Source organism: Colletotrichum tamarilloi, assembly GCF_030869305.1.
Source record: "Colletotrichum tamarilloi strain Tom-12 chromosome Unknown Scaffold_37.1, whole genome shotgun sequence".
Taxonomy (NCBI): domain Eukaryota; kingdom Fungi; phylum Ascomycota; class Sordariomycetes; order Glomerellales; family Glomerellaceae; genus Colletotrichum; species Colletotrichum tamarilloi.
The window spans coordinates 22,126-43,925 of NW_026849420.1; the positions used below are offsets into that span (position 1 = coordinate 22,126).

General features: G+C 50.7%; 7 protein-coding genes across 7 annotated transcripts; 2 read left to right on the forward strand and 5 right to left on the reverse strand.

The window, feature by feature from the left end:
- Positions 1-2,752: 2,752 nt before the first annotated feature.
- CTAM01_09380 (uncharacterized protein) lies at positions 2,753-3,826 on the reverse strand (the record flags this gene model as incomplete). Its single annotated transcript, XM_060525399.1, has 2 exons — positions 2,753-3,280; positions 3,314-3,826. 2 exons carry the CDS (start codon positions 3,824-3,826, stop codon positions 2,753-2,755), a joined length of 1,041 nt encoding a protein of 346 aa, XP_060379855.1.
- A 1,693-nt stretch (positions 3,827-5,519) lies between these two features.
- On the forward strand, positions 5,520-5,852 carry CTAM01_09381 (uncharacterized protein; the record flags this gene model as incomplete). The annotated part of the gene is made up of 1 exon (XM_060525400.1): positions 5,520-5,852. One exon carries the CDS (start codon positions 5,520-5,522, stop codon positions 5,850-5,852), a length of 333 nt encoding a protein of 110 aa, XP_060379856.1.
- A 312-nt stretch (positions 5,853-6,164) lies between these two features.
- Positions 6,165-6,874, reverse strand: CTAM01_09382 (uncharacterized protein; the record flags this gene model as incomplete). Its single annotated transcript, XM_060525401.1, has 2 exons — positions 6,165-6,215; positions 6,269-6,874. The coding sequence occupies 2 exons, from the start codon at positions 6,872-6,874 to the stop codon at positions 6,165-6,167; spliced, it is 657 nt and encodes a 218-aa protein (XP_060379857.1).
- Positions 6,875-10,080: 3,206 nt separating this feature from the next.
- CTAM01_09383 (uncharacterized protein) lies at positions 10,081-10,932 on the reverse strand (the record flags this gene model as incomplete). Its single annotated transcript, XM_060525402.1, has 2 exons — positions 10,081-10,398; positions 10,447-10,932. 2 exons carry the CDS (start codon positions 10,930-10,932, stop codon positions 10,081-10,083), a joined length of 804 nt encoding a protein of 267 aa, XP_060379858.1.
- Positions 10,933-15,019: 4,087 nt separating this feature from the next.
- CTAM01_09384 (uncharacterized protein) lies at positions 15,020-16,534 on the reverse strand (the record flags this gene model as incomplete). The annotated part of the gene is made up of 3 exons (XM_060525403.1): positions 15,020-15,509; positions 15,562-16,070; positions 16,127-16,534. The coding sequence occupies 3 exons, from the start codon at positions 16,532-16,534 to the stop codon at positions 15,020-15,022; spliced, it is 1,407 nt and encodes a 468-aa protein (XP_060379859.1).
- A 2,646-nt stretch (positions 16,535-19,180) lies between these two features.
- On the forward strand, positions 19,181-19,537 carry CTAM01_09385 (uncharacterized protein; the record flags this gene model as incomplete). The annotated part of the gene is made up of 1 exon (XM_060525404.1): positions 19,181-19,537. The coding sequence occupies one exon, from the start codon at positions 19,181-19,183 to the stop codon at positions 19,535-19,537; it is 357 nt and encodes a 118-aa protein (XP_060379860.1).
- Positions 19,538-20,879: 1,342 nt separating this feature from the next.
- CTAM01_09386 (uncharacterized protein) lies at positions 20,880-21,377 on the reverse strand (the record flags this gene model as incomplete). Its single annotated transcript, XM_060525405.1, has 1 exon — positions 20,880-21,377. The coding sequence occupies one exon, from the start codon at positions 21,375-21,377 to the stop codon at positions 20,880-20,882; it is 498 nt and encodes a 165-aa protein (XP_060379861.1).
- Between the last annotated feature and the right edge of the window lie 423 nt (positions 21,378-21,800).

Here is a 21,800-nt window from a genome sequence, read left to right on the forward strand (position 1 = left end):
CCGCTTCTACAGTATGTTCAGATAACAGTCTATCGAGGCCGGACATCCTACTGTATTCCTCTATCCCTATACGCACGTACTTGGAGGCAGAAGCTTCAGCTGACGTTCTTTCGCGATCGCTCCCTGATGCTCGATCTCTCTCTGTCTCTGATGCCAAGTCCGTGCGGCCACAAGCTATGTGCACCGTTTGTATAGTCAAGCTTTCGGGACCCTGACCATGTCAACCCTCCTCTGGAGTTGGGCTCGAATATGTATGTCTCGCTACCACAGCGATGATCTCTACATAGGACTTCACGCGTCCGACGGAAAAGGTGCTCCGATGTCAAACCAGTACCATGCGTCTTGCCGCTAAAACTGGGGGTACAGGAAAAACGGCCAGTCTCACCAAAGTCCTCTTCTCCAGGAAGTCTCGGGCTGTCACGCCGAGTCCCTCAAAAGAAACGAGAAACCAATGTCAAATGGAATAATCCATCTTCAGGCTTGAGATCTTGCTAGGGCCGAACCTCTCTTTCTCGGAGCCGATGCCAAAGGCAAGACTGGCGTTTTAGCCCCCCACTTTCCGCTACAGTGAACGCCGGCGTCAGTTTAATGTGCAATGATGATGACAATGGTGATAGAAACAAAGCAGTTGTCATTACCGGCATGCCTGGCTCAGAGTGTCTTGCCATCGTACGTTTCCCGGTTGGCATCATCGCGTCCTGATTGGCAGATCCCTCCGATGTCATGCTTCGGTTTGCATCTCCCGCTAGCGCACGTCGATGCGGACGTGATTCGCCAGCGTGAATGCACAGCGGTATCACCATCTAAGGTTGACAAACAGAACGCAGCATTAGGGTTCGCCTGAACTTCTTGCCTTTCGTCTGAACTGGTGGCCCGACTTTTTCCTGGAGAGACACATCATGTTTGCCAATGGCGGCAGATTTTTGCGCATGTCGTGCCGCAAAGTCTTCGTTGTTTGTCCCACAGAATCTAGACGATTGCGCATCCTGCAATCTTACACGGTCTCTGTTACTTGTGGCATCCACGTGAGCTGTGTAGCACAAACAAGCTCTCCTCGCAGCCTTGGTGACCGATTAGCTGCTGATGTCACGGGCTCGTTCTCATAACCAAATGGAGCATGCAGAACGGGCGAAAAAAGCACAGAAGAAGAACCACAAAAACGACCCACCTCTCTCCAAAATTCCTCCGCTGCAGCGTTCTTATTTTGAGAGAACAAAGTCATACTGGCCTTCCATTATTGGCCGGAATCCCCTCTCGATCTTTACCTCCTGCATGTGCGGGGGTTTCAAGTATGGCCCATGAACCCCATGGTCGACTGGCCGTGAAGGGCCACGAGGGGCAGGACGAATGAAGGTGGTTGCGCAACAACGGTGGAGCGTGGGATCGCGGGTCAAAGTCTGGATTGATCGACATGCGGGCCGGTCCTAAGCGCTAAGGGCAGTTGGGACATGATCTGCGGGCTGGTGGCCAGCCTCTTGGACACCACCATGTATTTTTATATTTTGCCTGATGGTTTGATCATAGCGTGGATTTCTAAATGTCTCATCTGGAACACCGAAGACTGGCATCGCTAGAATTGCTCCTGTAAAAGCCGCACACACTAGGCGGGGAGAGCAGAAGGCAAAATTTTCAGAAGTTGACTTCACCTTGGAAGCTAGAAATACTACTCGCGACTTAGACCCGGCGTCGGGGTGCCAGCTGCAAGACTTAATGGCTCTACGGGGCGGGCGAGTGACCAAACTTCAGCAGATGCTATTCATGAGCCAACGATTATGTTATTGCCTTTAAAGAGCCTCTAGACCAGGCCGCGACTGATCCTCTTCTCAACGGGAAAGTCTTGCGCCACGAACGAAGGAGGCGGGGACGGTAAGACATCGAGTGAGACACGAAGCGGAGAACGAGGCGTCAAGCCGCAGAACGTCGCAGGCTTGACCGAAGACTCGGGCGAGCTGCCCAAAGTGTTGGGGGCCAGAACTCCCCCAAGCTGAAGACAGAGATCCGCGTCTCTCGGCTGTTGAACATGAAGGCAGGGCAGTGGAGTTACTACGATACAATATGTCCAGAAGTAAGAACCACAATGCCCACCCTTCAAGACCTAGAAATCCCTCGTTCCACCGTGGCAATTTGATGGCTTAGGCTTCTGCGTCAAGCAGGCTTCAACCATGTGGTAAGAGTTGGGTTGCAGACGCAGTGTGTACGATCGATTATTGATGAAAAGGTTGGGTCAATGACGAAACAGACAGCAGTTGAAGCCGTAGTTTGATGCGGGACGGACGGGATGTCCTGGTCTCAGGCGGGGTGGCGCTCACCATCGAGGTCGATCGTTTCGAGACAATAAGGCTGGACTCGAGAGGGTGAGCAACGGCATACCCAGAATGGCTAGCCGCAACATAGCAGCCGTCATAAAGCGCTCTGGTCAGGCAGCACCGATTCTGATGTGTTGATGATTAACTCCATCAGTCTTTTAATAGCCAAGGCCATTTTACAAGCGACAGAAAGCGCAGTTGATACGGCAGAGAGTGACACCCGAGTAGGCTTGGACTCCGATACATGGCCATAGGGACAGGTATCAAGAAGCAGTATGTTCAATTCCTAGGGCTTTGAAGCTTACATGAGCAAACAGACAAATGAGCTCAAGGCTGGTGGTCCTGACATTTTATCCTACAGAAAGTTCTCTGCCCAGAATCCTCGACTTTGGTTGTTCAGCATTGAGATCCAACCACTCGATATCACCAGATATTAGCCCTCAAACTTAATCCAGCAAGTCCACCACTTCAACGAAAGCAAAGCCATTTGATCCGTTCTCAGTGCTTCCTCCAGGTCTGTTCATCGCAACCCGTTGCTGCGACGCCTCACATAGGTCACTGAGCTCTTTGTTGAGTCTGCGAAGCTCAGAGTTCTCCGCTTGCAAATCCTCAACTTCCTTTGTGATGGACTTGTTCTCCTGTCCCACCTGGCGATTTCGGTCCATTGTCACCCTGTTGAGTGCGAACAGGTCTGCTTCTTCCTTGCGTATCTGTGCTTTCATCTCTTTGAGCTTGATCTTGTACTCACTCTCACCCTCGCGCTTTCCCTTGTCGTAGGCTTCCGAGTAGGTCTCTTCCAATTCTGATTTGAAATGAGCACGGTATCCTGCTTTGAAGTGACGCCTGGCGAGTGCGATGCTGTTCTTTTTGCCACGCACTATCTGTCGAATATACTCATCGGTAGCCGCGAGGAGTTCGTCCTTAGAGGAGGCCTTGGCTTTGACAGCGGTACCATTGAGTTCCATGATATCTTCCTATGCACACATGGCTAGATGCAGCTGGTGAACCGCCTTGCTCTCGGCAGTGGTGGTGTAAGGCTCCTGGATAAGTGTGCGAGACATGCCGGGGTTCTTGTCTCTGAAAGATACCCAAGCCGAGTAGAATCGGTAGAGAATGTTGTCGAACTTGACAAAATCAAAGATGGGAGCCGCTTGGAAGGTGCTGTCGTCAGACAGAAGCTTCTTCACTTCCTTCCAGAATGCCGCATCACGAGTGGTGCAGTCAGAGCTCTCGAGACACTGAGCAGCAGCATGGGTGATGGCAGCAAGACGAGAAGCAGTCATGGTCAAGCTAGGATCGGCTGTAGGAAGTGCGAAATCGAGGTGAAGGAGCTTGAGGGCATCCCACTCGGCTTCAGCAACGGGGCCGCAAGCAAAGCCTCGGAAGTCGAATCCGGTCTGGCGGAGGCAAACATCAATGACTTTCAGCTGGTGAGTTGAGAAGCGCTCGGCAGGCGGCGAAGCTATGGCAGGCACGTTCGGGCCTGAATTGGCTTTCCTTCCCTTATACGTGGGAGGCATCTAGATCTCGTTAGCAATGTGCGCCCCTCGCTACCTTCCCATAACGGTGGAATAAATACACAGAACATCTGGGTTCACGTTTCATGGACAGTAAATGATGCGTAGATAGACCCGGGCCAGTAAGACTCTGGGGAACGGACCGGGGGATAAGAAAGGCGCGCTTGAAGCACTACTCACCGTAAAGGACGAGCATGGAGATTCCCATATATGAACGTATATATGAGGATTTCGGTGCTATTCCAGTCTCTGATATCGATATTGCCAAAGCCAGGTGGGAGGGGCAAGCAAAACTTGTGTGGAGGTTGAACTGGGGAGAGAAGTAATGAGAGGGTAAAAGTGAGGCGAGTGAGGTAATCGACGAATCAGTCCGTGAGGCGGTCGTTCTTTCCGTCGGGCTACGAACTCAATATCCGGCTCCTTGGCTGCCTAATTATACTTGGGGAAGGTCTCAACAAGAGAAAGCGCGACTTCAAAAGATTGCAGTAAGCTATGAATCTAAATAATTTGAATCCTAGAGGTGCGCGTGCTGGGCCCGAACACCCGTGGATGACCTTGTACAAGGCATTCTAAATACTCGAGTGCCTACCCAGGACTTAGAATGTGAGTCTGCAGCAGGAAGACCGGTGTCGTCTAAAGTCATGACTTCCACTTTGGTCTATCTAGACATCGGGGTATAGGCAATTCTTCGACTTCACGCGATCAGGGACAGCCAAGTGAAAGAGGCAACCTGGCGAACAGACCTGAGGCTACAAGATGGCGGCAGCCCTCGGACCTCTCATCAGGATGTGAAATCTTACGTCTCCATAAGGCTATTCATGTTGTACTCCACTTCCCGCCATTCTAATAGCTGGCTACCTTGACGGGCCGTGGTCACAGGCGGCAAGGAGGACTTCAAGTGGAGGAAGACTTTGATGCCGAGACACTCGCTACTGATACCTTTCTCCAGTCGCTTCTTTGTGACCCAGACTAATAGCTCTACCTTGCGCGTTTCTATTTGCTGTCTACAATTTACCACATAGACATTGCATCAGTCTCTCAACTATGACTTCCTTAGAGAAGACATCGCGCAAATCCACAATGTGTGAAGACGACCCTTTTAGGAAACTTTTCGAAGCCGAACTCCGTCACGCACGACGCGTCGATCGCATGGAGATGTCGGATATTAACCTCGATCTGTAGCCTCAAGACAATATCCAATTCTTCAAGACTCACACAACCTTAGAACAACTCCACGGCCGCGGAGTTTTAATCGACGCCCACCTAGAGTTCCTTGCTTGCAAAGCAAAAGAAGGAGTCCAAGATTGGAACGAATGGATTAAGAAGCGAAACGGACAGGCATTTGTCACCAAAGCACTGGACAAAGGCCAATTGGTGGTTTAATGAGAAGAAATTACGTCAGGGGCAATGTAACACCAACTGGAATGGAAGTCAGCGACGGGATGCTGGGTAGCATGTTCGAGCATCATATACGTGGTAGCTACTGTCCTCGTGACGTCTACGGCAATGAAAATACCAGGTGCTGGGATCTCATCCTCCACGACTGGGTCGAGCTTTCAGATTGCAGAGCGGCCCTCTTGATCCCGAGGGAGTATTACTTGGTTAGAAAAGGCTGCCTTCGGCCAGCGCTGTGTCAAGGACGCTCCACAATCGCAAGCTCATCTTCCTTATCTCTCATCGCCCAAAAGCTGGATACATGTGGTGGACCTTCTTTTCCTCTGCAACAGTCGCTTCCTGGCGATTAGACCTTTGCCAGGACGCCGTTGACCGATATTGGCCGAATCGCGGAATCCTTACGGCGGTGCGGTACCGCGGCTCTACGGGATCGTATTGCGAGGATGGTATTCTCACGTTGTTTGCCGGCAGCGTTTGGGCGGAAAGGACTTCAATCTATGACAGCCTAGCTGGATTGTCTGATGCGGAGTTGGTGCCCAACCACGTGGCGCAGGCCATTCTTGCTGCTCGGACTGTAAGCACTGAGTTGGAGGTGTTATGGAAAGCTGTCGATAAAAGTTCGGACGAGGGCTAAAACTCCAGAAGCAAGACGAAGAAATTGGGCACAGATGTAGACTAAGACACTGCGGCAAAACTTGGGATTGAAGGGAGATTTGGCCCCGGAGCGCTTGCGCTTCGAGTCCATCTTGACGACGGGCCCTAGTTCAAACAAACGTACTGTTGGGAGAAAGAAAGAATTTGAAAGCCACAGCATTGAATATAATGAACGTCCCCTCAAAAGGACCTTGGAAGTATGATTCTTTAACACCCCCTCTCTCTGACATGGATCTGAACCTAAGACCACTTTATCTTCCAACCGGTCTCACCACAACGGATGACTCCATGGCTAGTCGAGCAGATTAATCAAACTCCCCTCAGACGAACTGTCCTTGGACTGCTGTATCTAGTCAGTGGGGTCGCAGGCTTGACAGTCTGAGGCAGGAAGCATACCTTTAGCTCCACAATCTCTTGCTTCAAACGAGCAATCGTGTCTTCCTGAGTTGCGAGATTCAATTGAAGCCGGGTATTCTCCCTCTCCAAAGTGCGGTAAGATCGGAGCTGAGACGCCTGAAGAGCCTTTCCCAACTCGTAGTAGGCAATGTCGAGGGTGTCGACGATATGGAGGAAGGCAGCGGCGGCGGGGATATTGGTGCTTGCACCCTTGCAGCGACGTCCCTCATCTTCGGTCTCCGCCCGAATCTTTGCCTTGGCCCCAGCCTCCTTCACGCCGGCAGCCTTTGATCTGGCATTCGCCGCAGACATGGCATCTTTGACAGCGGCAATGACGTGTTCGATGTCCTTCGCCGTGATGACAGCCTTTCTTTTGATATTGTGGAGGTTGGTGATGACGGCGGCAAGCGCCTGAATGATCAAGCTGGTCTCCCCGGAGACCATTTGCTGTACTTGAACGTATGACTCAAGCTCCGCAATATAGTGCTGGATGAGGTATCCAGTACGCTGGGCATCTGGTAGGCCGTGTCGCTCCGCTGCTCGACCTGAACGCTCCATGGTCGGAGCGACCGGAAGGTCTGCGGCAGAGATGCTTTGAGATTGCATCGTTGCGGCCTGCAACAGATAGTAGTTAGCTTTGAACAACTCAGCTAGGTTCACGAGGGCGACAAACAGATGGAGTTTGATTGTGTTGAATTTGGGATGGACGAACGCGATGAAGAAGGGATTGCAAACCAGTTGGGACTTCTGGCAACAGCGGCGAGCGCGGTTTCGTTGGCTTGGGAGCGATGGAAATGAGATCGAGGACGAAAATGAAGTTGGAGAAGAAGAGAAAGATGGTGGTTGTGAGTTTGGAAGCCAAAGTAGAATTTGACACGAAATTTCAACTCCTATGCGGCATTCGAGCAAAGTGTTCCTGCCGTCGCTGGAATCTTCTGCGGATGAAAAAGACAGAAAGAGATGGAATCCAAGGTTTGACAGAAGGAAGTGTCCGGTCAGCCCTTTTCTTTGTTGCCTTGTTGGTTATGGTAATGAAGAGTGGATCTACGTCTTCGATGGCGAGAAAACCTCGCGCGGAAGGTGCGAGGGCAGCCACACATGTTGGGGGGCCAATCCAGGCTTTTAGCCTCACCCTCCCATTCAGCATTCAGCGAGGTCACCTGACATGGAGGGGGGGCCCCTGCTCAACCTGAATAATTACCTGGAATGTAAGGTACGACGATCTAATAACATGGCGTTCCTACCTGCCCAGGCGGGAGCCATTGGACCTTGCAGAACCTCAGAAGGGGAGATATCCCTCCGCCTCGTCTCGGAACACCATGAGTGACTGGGATGCATATGCTCTACAGAATTAGCAGTGACGACATGAAGGTGGATTCTGGTGCCTTCGGTCAGTCACATGACATTGCAAAAGTTGGAGGCCAAGCATTGAGCTGAAAACAGGGAAGTCCGACAGGATGTGATGATACTTGGCACTTGACATTACAAAATTAAAAGCCCAAGAAAGCAGTCAAAAATAGGAGCCCAGGTGACACTGAGAAACCTGGGTGTGCCGTCTGATGAAAGAGTTCTACCCGTCCCCCCGTCCACCTTATCTCAGATCCACGAGACACGAACTTGCCTTTGAACTCTATCACAGTCGGCTGAGCAATCCCTAGGACAGTCGGTGCAATATGGCTTTCAGCTTCCGACGTATCTCATTCACGCCACTTGATTCATGGTTGCATTACGTAATCTTCATGCTCTACAAGCCAGAATTGGTCCCCTCCTTGATGGGCGTCGGCAAGAAAACTGCTATCCTTGGGTTGCTCCTAGAGCTCTGAACATCCCTTGCTGGTATGCTGATGTGAGGCATCTCATGCCAAGAGCTCTACGTCAGTACTGCTGCCAACTTGATGACTAATCGCAGTTTTCCGGCTGGGGATACATCATCCATGAATACCAGGAGAGTCGTGAGATGACTACGGTGTTCCGTATCCACAGACAATCAGACTGCCTTAGTCACTTTCTGTGAGACAAGTGAGCTTGTGATGGACTTGAGTGATTTGATTTAACCTATGGCGGCATCCTGATCATCGGTCCAACATGATCAAACTCATAGAGCCTTTCCCAACTGAAGCGCATTGCGCGCCCATTACGTTGTGTGGTAGGCCGGGAGTTTTGCGACGGCGTTGCGTGGGAAGGAGGGGCAGCCCTCACAACTGGGTCCGGGGCAGGGAGCACACCAAAGGTGGGGCGAGTACCCTTTTGGGACGTGTCGCGTTAAATGATTGGGACGGGCTCTGGCGTGGCGCTGCATCCACAAACTTTAGTCGAACTGTCATCTTTCTCGCTCCACCACTTTGATTCAACGACGAAGGGATGTGTCCCAACATGGCTTTGCCAGAGCCTAATGTAATCCACTTTGGATCCTTCTATTATCGTCATCTTTGGCTATATCTTGTGGATTGTGAGACACGCCGCCGCCTCCTGATACCCTTTGATGCTCAGCATAATGAGGTAGGGGGGGGGGGGGGGGCATTACTTTGCTTTAGTCTGGACAATGAATCCACGATAGATGCTGCAAGAAGTGCCCAGACCAAGCTCTTGTTAACAATCAGCCATTGGCAGCACAGCTGAAAGGTGTGTCGAGCCACAGCTAAATCAAAGAGGAGTCCTGCTTCCGCGGCTTGGAGCTTTTGTGTGCCACCTACTCAATGGAAATGCCGTAAGTAGCCGGGAGAAAAGGGAGTCGCTGTCACGCGTCAAATGAGAGTATATAGCTTCGTAAAGGTTTTGCTTCTAGAAAAATCATCTCACATCCAAGGAGAAGATGGTTATCAATCGGGTTCTTGTAGCAGCTAGAGTGTCTCTTTTACGATGATCGCGGTCGCGATCGTTGGAAAACAGGATCACGGCATTGTCATTACTAGCAAAACAAAGAAGAAAGGATTTGCTCCTATGGATCCTCGAACCCGACCTCTTGAGAGATCGTTTTGGTACTGGGGGGCTTCCGGCACCCGTGATGATGCAGAGGGGCCCAACAGCTGCACCATCCAGCTAATAACCTGCCCCCTTTCCCTTGGGTTGTGTGAATTTACCGATCAATTAGGTATAGGTACCCCGCTTAATTCGTCAGGCCCGGAAAGTTCCCCAAAAAAAATGCTTCGATGAAGACTCGAACCCATGCTCTTAAGAGACAATTTGGTACAAGGGGGCTACCGGCGCCGACAATTCATGCAGAGGGGCCCTACATCTGCACCATCCGACTCTAACCTGCCCCCCTTCCCCTGGGTTGCGAATTTCTCAGTCAACTTGACATAAGTACCCCCACTCCGACTTCAGGTCGCTGCAGCCTAGGATACTAGTCGACCACGCGACAGTCAAACCACGATGAGATTCGGCGACACGTCCTCCCTGGTCGTTTGTTGATGGAAAGCTAGGGGCCTAATCAAATCTGGTTTCAAACACAATGACCTATGCAGCATCTTTGACGATGGATTTGAAGGTTGTTTAGCAACAATTAGCCCATTCATATCGTACATAAGTCATGGAGATGTCAAAAGGCCTTTTTGGGAGTACACAATCAGGTGGAACGTTCAGCCTACGACAGACGTGTTTTACGGGATAATTACCCACTCATCCAAAGCTGTATTTCATATCTCATCAATAGGCCCACAGACAAGAAAGCTTCAGCATTTGCGTAGATCTCCTAGGTAATGAACCAAAACCCTCACAACCGGATTGCATGATCTTATCAAGTGATGTCCAACCGTGTCAATCCTCCATATCTCGTGCCATACGCATATGAAACCCGTTCATACTAATTGCCATTACTTGGTGTTCATGCGGAGGAATTCGGCCAACTCGTTGTGTTCGTAGGTGCGAAGGCCAAGTCTCTCCTTCTCCCTGTTTACGATGGGCCGGACGATGGCCCAGAGCTGCATCGTCACAAGAGAACTGTTAAGGGAAGTATCGTCTTCTTCACTCTCCTGCTCCTCGGCAGTGGTGTCAGGGGACTCTTTCTTGTCGACAGTGACGGCGCTGGCAATGGCGTCGTCGACAGGCGAGAGGGCCCGGCCTGGAGGGGACGGAGCGAACAGAAGGTCGGAGTCATCGGGGATGGCGTAGAACAAGCCGACCAATTCGGCCTTGGATGCGATCTAAGCATCTAGGGCCTCGAGCATGGGACTGAATACGGGGTTCTTAGCAGCCTCGTCGTCGGCGGCGTTGGGAGCGCGGGCGAGGAGATAATCTCTGCGAGCGTCGCAGAAGCGGTCAAGGAGGGCCTCGACCTGCGGGCCGTGGGGAGTGAAGACGTCCCATCTGCGGTTCACTCGAAGCTGGCCAAAGACAAAGGTCCAGAACTCCTGCTGGCGGTGATTGTTGAGGATGCGACGGAGGCTGGTGTTTCCCTTCTTGAGCTCAAAGAGATGATTTTTCGCCTCCAGGATGAGGCCATAGAGTCTCTTGGAGATTCTGTGAATGTAGAACTTGATGGCGTTCGGGTTCTTGGGGAGCTTGCGGTCGTTCTTCATCGTCTTTCCCAGCAACATGGCGCATGACATCTCATCGCCTAGAAGGAAGTCGCCGTTATCGAGGAACAGGAGCCCAGGAATCTTGGCAAGAACCTTGTGATTGAGGTTGCGTGCCCCGGGCGTGGTGAGAAGGGTGACTGGAGGCATTTTTCAGACACAAGGGGCTCGGACGACACTGTACGGCAAGAAAATATCAGACAAGCATTAATCGCAATATTTGGATGAGGCCGTAGCTTACCGTAGAATATCTGAAGATGGCTATAACCTGGATTTGGGTGCGCTAAGGCTATGATGACTCGCAATGCGAAAAGTCGGATAGCGGGCAACAGTGCAATGCAATAAGTAGAGGAATTGGTGACACGACTGGTGTTGTGAGTGAGACGTAAAACCAGGGCAGTACGGCGTTGTTGGCGGAAAACGTAAACAACGGGAAATACACAGTTCGCGTAGAAGGCCTCTGACTGTATGGTCACGTGGTTTAGATGAAGTTATATTCACCTCAGGCACTTTTCGTATTCCTGCATCAGCGGCAGACAGATGGAGTGGTGCACCTTTCACATTCAGCTGAAAAGGTAGCGTCATCATTCTCATATGATATAGCTAACATGTTGAAGAAAGTCGTCAAGTAGCCGGACTATTGTAAGTCTTCCACTTTTCTATTACGCAAACAATGACCAACAAAAATTCAAATGATGGCAAGAGGTCAATAAAAAGCCCCAATCAACCCCGCTAGCTTGATGCTTAGACTCGGGTGAAAGTGGGCTCACTCTAGATTTCTTATAAGTAAAACCTGAGACTATGTATCTCCAGGCTCGCAGCGGTTTGTCGAAACTCACCAGTCTAATTGAACGCAGTATAACAAATAGACCGTGGTTCTATCATTTTCTGATGCCAAATGAGACCAAGCAGATATACTGATGCTCAGTAAGAGGTCCAAAGACACGAATGCCGCTCTTCTTCATGGGAAAGTCCAGCATTGCTGAAACAAAAGACGTAGACCTACATTCGTGTTTGTAACGAGAATTAGAAGATAGAACACAACCACACGTCATGAATAGACAAAGGCTAGCAAAGTTCCTAACAATGAAAATCCTTGTTGACGACTGAAGATAGTTCGCCACGAGAAACACTACACGACATCGCCGACTTCTCAAACCGCACATCCATCAAGGCAAAAGATCACCCAAGTCGTAAACAATCCCGGATTGGGTACAAAAGTAACAAAAGGCCCAATACGTCTGTTTTGAGGCATGCTCGAAGATGGAGTCACAGTTGTTGTCGAGATACTGCGTCATGTAAATTCCTCAATACAGCGTAGACGGTATCTTCGACATGCCGTAGTTGCCAAGCCTTGGCGACTCTGTCAAAAAATAACGAGAACGAAGTCAATTGAGGTGGGTCGACCCAACTATGTGCGCAGACAAAGATCAAGTTCAGATCGTCATCGCTGGCTACCGGCGACCTGCCGCGTGAGTTCTGTTCCGGGATACATCTTCGGCGACGTCGATTCTTAGACGGCGAAGAGCTAGTCGCCAAGCTGCCAAGGCGGCAAAGACTCAGCTTCCAACGGACATTACTTCATTTATATCTCATCATCTGCAGACTGTGGGATACCGAAGCCATAATATCGCAGCCTTGAAGCTTACGGAGTTCCGTGGCTGATGGGATAAGAGTTCGTGGAAAGGCTGCGCCAGTCTGCCAGTCAACCCTAAACTCCGAGTCTCCCGCAGATCTGTCGTACGTCTCACACGAACTGCCTCCACAAGAACTTCCGGTGTGGGTACAGGCACCTCATAATCAACGTCTATCAGGCCGTCTCACCAGATCCCTCACATTCGCCAAGACCCAGCCACGCAAAGGCCACATGCAAAGTCACACAATCCCGGAAACATCACAACCCAGTAAACATTTCCCCGAAAGGATGGGGCCTCACTGCGGTTCAAATCCTTTCTAGTCTCCCTCGCTACACGAAATGAAACAACGTGAACAAGATTCGTTCTCTGAACCGCCACACCCGAAGGAACGAACCGAAATGGCGCAAATCATCCAGCTGGCCTACACTTCTATAAGGGATATGCCTGGCGTCTGTCCCAGTTCAACAAAGAAGAACCCCGTACACGACAGCGGTAAAAGGAAGCTGGACAAGGGGTTGAAAGGGGGGAAATGCAGGCTTTGCAGGAACCCCACAACGGGAAGAAGGCGGATGCGTTGCAAGCTTATTTAGCGCCGAGAAACGCCCAAAGCTTGTTCCACCCGTGAAAGCCATAGAGAGGATGAAGTATGAGGGAGGCATGGAGGGAAGGGCCAAGGGAGTATGTGGTACCGGCTTGGCCTTTGCTTGGCGGGTTTACTCTTGCAAAGTTTCTTGACAATATGGACGAAAAGGGGGAAAGGAGAGTGAGAGGCGGGAAAAAATGCAAGGAAGGCAGCAGTCAGGCGGGAACAAGTCGAGACCAGTTCCTTGAACACGCTGCCACTGCGCGATTCACGGCGCCAATGCCAAATTGTTGATCATGGGTTGCCGAGTGGATGGTTCCTGAGATGCGCTTCCAGGGGGCACCTCGTTTATCCCGCAAGAGGTGTGGGGGTGCCGAGGGTCATCCCTTCTTCTGCTCTGGAGAGAATGTTGAAACATGAAACAAGGGGGAATTCTCCTCGAGATGCACCAAACGAGTCAAGCCATGGAGAACTCTTGGGCGCAGAACTTGTTCCTCTTTACTCGACCTGAACGTGCAGGTGAGGCGGGGTAATAACCCGAAAGTCCGTCACAGAGCCTATCTCTAATTTGATAGCAATTCGGTATGCTGACCAACAGAACTCCTCGGATCGGGTCTGGTGACGATTGATTAGGCTCTGAAAAGGCGCGGCTAACACGGCGTTCGATATGGAGAACCTTTTGCAATTTAATGACTCTCGAAACTTGGCGCATCCGCTTGGACATCTTCTGCCCATCGAAGGGGGAATCTTCCACCTGGGTAGGTTGCCACGGGCATACCTACGGGATTAGTGGGTTATGAAGAGCAATGTGCCAAAGTGTGCAAAGACATTCCATTTCCCTTCCGCATGATCCAGTCCGAGCTCCGCCGCGCGTGCGTCTTTCCGCGGCATCTTCCACGACTCCAGGCGAGACACCGCACGCACTCTTGTCCGTCAAGCAAGTCCATCGAGATGGGATGCGCCTACTGACTGATGAGTAAACCACATCAGTCTTCCAATTCTGCAACACCGTTGACGACTTGGCGTATGGCGGGTAAATGGATGACGCCGGAAAATCTTTGGATGGAATGGGGTGGACGGGGTGGATGGTCAAAGGGGACGAATGTAGAAGTGGACGTGACAGATGGACGGAGAAATGTTCGATTCGGGGAACACATGCAAGCCGGATAGAAGGGATTGTCCCAGCTCCAATATGCAGCCCAGCGAGGAAAACGCGGAGAGACCCGCGCACAACCACCATCGTCGAAATAAGCTTTCGTAAGGCCCCGCTAGTCAAATTTGTGGTCTCTCGCGGTTGGGTTCACCCTGCAAGATCTCCAAGGGGGAAGCCGCCCAGCAAGCTTCTACTCAAATATCCGTAACGCAGCTTGGCGAATCAGACCGAAAGTCTGCTCTGCCTTCTGACCCCTTATCCGCGGCTATAGTGCTTCCCAATACGATGATTCCGTTACCTTGCAGTGCCTGCTTCCGAAGCTGAAGGGAGTTGTATGGGCGCGTGTTTGAGAACGTAACTCTGCTCATCTTGGCCCCTTCAAGCCCGTCGACATTTGGCGCGTCGATTTCGAAAGTTGGGCTTCAGCTTTCACCATCGAAAGTGTCTTTTTATTCGTTTTGAGGTGTCTGATCTTCTTGGAATGCTGACTGTCGGCACGGCAAGCGATTGGCTGAGTTTGTTTTGTTGTTCCTGAAGAGCTGCCCAGTCGGGCAAAATTGCCACTTGCCAGGCGATTCTTAGCTACCCCAGACGGTTCGTCGATTACAACATGGTGACACAGCTTGGCAGAAACATGGAATGTTGTCAATGATAATGGTATTTCATAATTCATCGTATACATGACGCAGTAGTGTGCTTGCGCCTGGCTGTCTGTCTACTTTACTTTCCGGTGCCTATTCGTGTGCTGGAGTTGTTCGTGTTGTTATCGTGTTTGACTCGCAGAGCCCGTCCCCTTCTCCCCAACCAATTGTCCGTTCAATATGAGATGAGCCGAACAGGCATTAGACGTGTTCGTTTTTGTGGTCAAGACCACATCCGATCCTTGTCCTTGACCGGGTCTTCAAACATCCAGATGTTCGTGCTTTCAGGTCTTGCCTTGCCTTTACTGGATTGCGCGTACTTGTCGATAGGACTTGGGTGAGACTTATCGGGGCTCCGAATTTCCTTCAGCTCCAACCCAACGACTCTTTCAAGGTCCTTTGCTTTGAAGTCTCCCGTCATCGGTGTCCCGTCTTGTTGCCATGGTGGTGTTTCGTACCATAAGTCGGGATGCACCGTGGAATTCCGCCGACGCTTGTTGAATAATTTGGGGAACCACTGCTTTAGCTTTGCGACTACTCTGTTGAAAAGCTCTTCTGCCAACGGCCTGAATCCTGGGATGGAGAGTGCGATGAGCGTCGCACCGATTTCGGATACTTCAATGGCGAGAAGCGGGCTGTAGATCCATGACTGGTCTGGTTGCCATTGACCGTTGATAACTAAAATGAGACGGGCGATTGAAATGGCGACAACACTATGAGTGGTCAGTAAGTGTACGGCCGAAGGGCCAGCTAGCCACTACTCACAAAATTCCGGGCAGCAGAATGCAAGCAAGCTGAATCTTCCTCTTTCTTGTCATTTCCAACATCCATAACATCGCTACGGGTATTCCGAAAAGAACAAAGTCGCAAAGCAATGAAACTGCCGAGTTAATTCCGTAGACAAAACCCCATGGAAGGCATTTGTACTGGTTGAATTGTGACTGCCATTCGTACGGCCATATCGCTGTCACGGGAAGACAGTGGAAGATGATGAGAAGCATCTGTGTGATGTAGCCGGCGATCAGAAATAGTCCGGCTCCCTTAATTGCGAGGAGGAATCGGCTGTGGACGCCGCACACTCGGTAATAAAACGCTAGACCCGAAAACCGGCAAACGAAGAGCGCGCTTGTGTAGATCAGGTGGGCGGTGAAGTCGAGGATCTCTGTCTCTTCCAGAATATCTTGGGTCATGACGAATTGGATGAATTCAAAATGTCGACCAGAGCCGATGTTGATGAGGATGATGCACAGTGGAACGAAGGCTATGAACATTGCCTAGCGCCGTTGTCAGCTTCAATGCTCTCTCCGTGAGACCTGCCCGGCTAGCTTACCATAGATATCACTGCTAATGTGTCATCTATTCCAAAGCTTTTCCGTAGGAAGAATCGCGAAAAGGCGCGACCGTTGACGATGACCAACGTAATGGCGAACATGAAGATTGACGCATCCATCGAAGGCCCGTCTCTGTCTTCCTCCAAGTATGCGAGGCTGATTTCCGGTGGTACACGACCGGCCGCGACGGCCGCGGCGGCCTCTGAGTCGCCCATCATCTTGATGGTGACCGGTGAGATGTTGACAGTCTGGTTGAAGGTGTCATGCGGGAGGGAGAGATGTGCATCCTCGACAATCGGGAACAGGAACGCACAAGTCCTCGGATGATAAAGTGCTTCCCACCCAAAAGCTTTATGTTGTTGCACTTCTCTCTTCGCCTCTTGCTGCGGAATAATGCAACCTTGCATCTTGAGTTGGGATCTGATCGGATGACACAGATTCCCCAACTCTAAATCCAGCAGGGATGGGTAACGGTGTGGAAGTTGGTGTGGTGTGCCTGGCCTGGCGAGTGAGGCTGCCAAGAAGGTTGGCGCTTGTGTCTGGACTGAAGAAAAGCGTAGGAAAGCTTAACTTGAGCGTTTGTAACCAATGTCCGTGCCATCGGCAGTTAGCGGGCCTTTTGCTACAATTGAGCGTAAAGGTGATGCGTGATGTCATGTTTCTGGAATGGAAATGGTCGATACGTCGTATTCTCCTTCTTACTCAATGTTGGACCTTCTTGTACGGTGGTATCGAGGCTGATGACATATGGGTAAGGGGAGAAGGCTAATTCGACATAGCAGAGAATGGAGGTGTCACATACAACTCAGGAAACTCCCGTCAGCCGTGGCAGAGCTTCTCAATGGTTGCATTTCGGAAGCGGAAGGCTGAAGCCAATCGGGAGATCACGTACGCGATCTCCTTGGACTCTCCGACAACTGGGGATGACCTTTGAAGTAGTCAAATCCCGAGTCTGAGAGGCTGTCACGCTGCAGGGGTCCACCCATCTTCCAGATCAAGTGTTCGTTGCTTCGATTCGAGGGTGTCGTCGAAACGAGATAATCGGTACGTAGTGTGGGAAGCACCGAAGGTTTTTGTTCGGTTTTGCCCATTATGTCTTTTGTTAAGGGCCAATTTGGACGACTTCCGTTGGAGCTTCCAGACGACTCATTGCGGCGGCAGATCCTGACAAGAATGTTTTGGTCCTCTGTGCTCGTGCCACGAGGAACGGTTTTTGGCCGTTGGCGCAGCGCAGTGCATGAGCTCCTTCGTTCTCTCGTGGGGTATCGGACGAGTGGAACATTCGTCTCGAACGTCTCAGACGAACAGCGCTAGCGCGATTGAACTGAGTCCAAGCATCACCGAACAGCGAAAACGAAGCCAAAAGACTTTTGCTGCTCATTCCTACTCTCAGAAGATCCAAAAAAGCCCGAAGCCGCCGTTCTACATCTCTGGCTCGCGGGCTCCGAGTCGGCCGTCGTCCGGTCTCGTTGGGCAAGAAAAGAACGCAGGCGCCAAAACACTGAAGCTGAAAAGGGTCGGGCTTCCGAATACGGGAGTCATAGATTTGGGGTGTCAAGGTTGAGTGTGACTCTTGTATTTGTGATCGGTGCACGCTCCCGTGCAATGGAGTTCTGAGAGCCTTGATCTCAAGGGAAAGGCCGCCCGGAGTATTCGATCAGCCTCCGTAAACTCCGTGTTAGGCATTCCGGGACTCTTTCTTAGATAGGTCTCGCGAGACTGTCTTCCGTACTCAGATGGAAGGTGAACTTGGCGTGGGTCGCTTCCGATGCCATTGCAGTGACTCCCGCCAGGGCGATGCACTGTGTAATCAGACAGCCGGAGCGACAGGCCTGTTTCTGGACAGTTTGTCGAACTCTTCCCAGTGCGATATTTGACCCTTTGGAATTTTGGGACAAACCGTTGCAGACAACCTGTTTAAACGTTTCCTATTCAACAAATGATTAACATCATGTTTCTAAGTGACAGATATCAGGGCAAATGATCTTCCTCATGTCCCTCTTGAACCGTCTATTGAGTCGCCAATGATCTGAAAACGCTCATATATGTCGCTTCAATCCAACAGACCTCCAATCTATTCTCCAGGTCAGTGATAAGATGACACGGTATAGTAGGTAGATTGTGGAGGAAGTTGAGCCAAGGTTGATTTGTAGGGACGCAGCTGGTTGTTGAGGTATTCCAAGCCTTGGCTCCAGTGAAAAGGAAGCAGCTTTTCTGTGCGGTTCCACCTCAGTTGAATCTTCGTTACTAAATTAAAGGGGAAAGAATGCGGACTCTGTTGATGAACTGCTGGAGGGAAGGTGTGATATATTATCCAGGCACTCAGCTCCTTCCCAGTTAGGGAACAGTGAAGCTGTTGATCCCATCATGAGGGCCCGTGCTTGGGAGTTGTTGTTGCCCTCACTAACTCAATCACTTGCTTCACACACCACTCCTTACCGCGGTCGTGAGAGACGCAGAAATTCTTTTCTTCTAATTATAAAAGTTTTTTCAGACCGAACTTCACAGCAATCTTTTCGACTCACTTTTCAGGAATACCAAAATATTTGCGCTGAGGTCACGGGCCTACGTCAACAGCCCAGCACGTTCAAGGTACGGTAGTCTACCTAACACTGCAATTCTTCTACTCACCAAATATCTATCAGATGAACGATGTTGTGTCCCTACCGCCTGGCATTAAGTCCGAAGATATCCCTATCCCGAGCAGCCGAGAATCCAGTCGCGAGTTCTCTCTGCAGTTCAGGCCTTCTCCAGCTGTAAGTCTACCTCGTCGGGCTCATCTCGAATAATAATAAGAACTAATACTGCCTTTAAAAGCCGTCCAATCGATCACTCACCTTGGTCATTTAAAAAACACCGGGCCCCAAAAAAAGCGCTAAGGGCGCTCATATCGACCCAAGCTTCTTCGAATCCAGAAGTACCTGAAGTATCCTGGCCTCGACATGCCAGACATCATCATCACTGAGCAGAACTAAGGTTCTGTCACTGTCTTCGGTCTCAACCAGGACCTACTCTTCCCCGGCCCACCAGCCCTGCCTATTGAGCCTACCGACATGCCGTCCTGTGTCTGCTACAGAGTTGAGCACCTGTTCTCCATCGTCTTTGGAGTTCTTTATGCGAACAAAGACTCAATCATGGACTGGCGTCAGTATTGGAACAAATTACAACGATTCCTTTCCAAAGAGAACCCTTTGTGGAAGACAAAGGTCACTGCCAAGAAGATCCGAGACCTTGTTCAGCTTTTCACCAATGCGCGGATGAGCTACCTTGAGAATCCATCAGTCTCGAAGCTCCCATACTTGAATGATCGCCAGAACTGCCGACTCCTCAAGTCAATCGATCGATGTATTGCGTTCAAGGCAGACAATTTCTCTACCACTGACATGCTGCAATTTGAGGCGAAGGATTGATGGATGAATAGCTATCGGGTTAGAAGATACCAACGTCATCAGGATGTCGGGCCCGTTCACCCAGCATCTGCCCCTCCGGCTCTGATGGCTCCTTCCACTTCAATGATGAACACAGAAACTATCATTGCTTTCATGGCCACAGGTCAATCAAAGACAAAGACGTGGCACTAGTTACATCTTGGCTGTTTCGTACACTGGAGACTGCTACGTCCATCACTCTAGTTACTATTAATGAATGAACTATACCCCCAGGCATGAAGGAAAGGTGATTTGGTCTCACTATATGGGATAATTTCCACATTCATCTTCTTTCACTTCCTCCAGCGACCTTGTCTGTGTCTCTCATATAAACTAACTCCTTCGCAATTTCTGCACCGGGTCCCAGCTTGAGAGGTCAAGGTCAGCAACAACAGATAGGGTGATCTCATCGAAAGGTATGCACGCGGCCAGAAGGAGTACCTTGCCAACAAGGCGAACCCGAAGTTCTCGCAGCTGTCTGATCACCAGAATTCCCGCCTTCTCAGGGCATTTGACCAATGAATCGCGTCTCATGAGCTGGATGCTTCGGCTTTCCCCAAACATTTGTGAGTTGATGCCAAGAATCATCTGGCTGAAATACATCAGGTCAGGACCACAACGGGATGGGCGTGGACAGCTGAACAAGAGGCTTGGATGCGTGAGAACATCTCTGTTGGTAGGTACTAGATGGTGGAAATATAGGTCTGTAGATTGGGTGCGATATCACGCGATGGTCCTAGGACTAGAAGGCTGATTAGGAGAGGTCTTTAGTCTTTCCGTCTTAGAAATTTCTTTACTTGCGTCGTCACTGTGAGACATTTTAGAAGGATGCCATCTCAACGACAAATAATGAGACTTGCGTCTTTGCATTGCACAGAACGGTCATGTGAGTCTCTCTCTTGCCTTAGTCTTTCAAAATAATTGTCAGCGGTAACAGCAAGCCGTCAGTGGAAAAGACGAAGTTCTCATGATCATGGTCAGCAATGCAAGATGAATGGGATCTCCCCGCCCCGGATTTGATTCAAGATTAGAGGAAGGAATAGAGGTGTCGCTTTCTTTATGATCTGCATCGGTCGTGATGAATGTCGGTAAAGTGCTGTAGCACTAAAGACACACGCTTCCTTCACAAGTATTCCCCTTTCTGTGCTTGCTATGTGCAAGTTTGTACCTTGGCCCCTAGAAATTGCCTCACGTCCTCCTTGCATCTTCAAAGAATGTCTCTACCTGCCTCGAAGATAAGAAGACCGCCATTTGTTCCTTCTTTCCTCCCTCAAAGCAGATACATCATCGTGAAAGCCCCCCCCCCCCCCTCCCCAACATCTTATCATCTGCGCTTTTTACCTTGGCGTTTAAGATAGCCGTTGATGCTGCTGAGCGTTTCGGCTCTACGGCGTTCAGAACGTCTGGACGTCTCAGCATACTCCAGCGACGTCTCGTAAGCTTCACGTTCCTCTGGAGTGGCCTGAATGGCTTTCTGCAGGCGAGCCTTCTGCTCCCGGTCTTTCTGAGCCTGCGCCTCCTTCTGCAGGCGCTCCTTCTCTGCCTGCCCGGCCTGGTAAATGGCCTCTTCACGCTTCTTCTCCTCGATCTGAGCCTTACGCTCCTCCTGAAGCTTAGCATGGAGGTTCTGAATCTTCTTCGTCTCCTTCTCCTCCATATCGCCCGCGTGATCAGCCTGGGATATGCCCTGGTGAGCGGGGGCGGCCGGGTTGTCATGGGTAGTGAATGTGGAAGATCCTGTGGCAGGGCCCGGCTGGTTGTTATTCTCGGGGCCCATCTCGTGAGGGGCAGGGGGGTTGGCAGAAGTTCCGTTGAAAGCCATCTCTATCATGGGACTGTCTGATTAAGATTAGCTTCGGATGACATGAATTACGCTTGTAGCGATCAAGGGCGGTAGACTAACCTGAAGTCAGGACGATACTCGAAGTCTGCGATAGTCGCGCGGAAGTTGAGATGGGGAAATACGAAGGTGTTTGGTGAGAATCACTCCGGTGGGAAAGAGATGATCGCGGAATAGTTGTTCTCAAAGGTATAGAAGATGAGACTGCTGATGTGTAGGGTAGGTACGCCACGGGGCGAAGAAAAGACTGCCGCACGGAAGTTGGAGAGATGTGAAGAGGAAGGGTGCTGTTAAGCTGAGACGTGACAGAGGAGCGAAGTGGTTACGCGAAGGTGAGGATTATAAAAGAGGGCCCAGGGCGGTCAAACTATGCAATCAGTAGGGCTCAAACCATCTAGAATATGC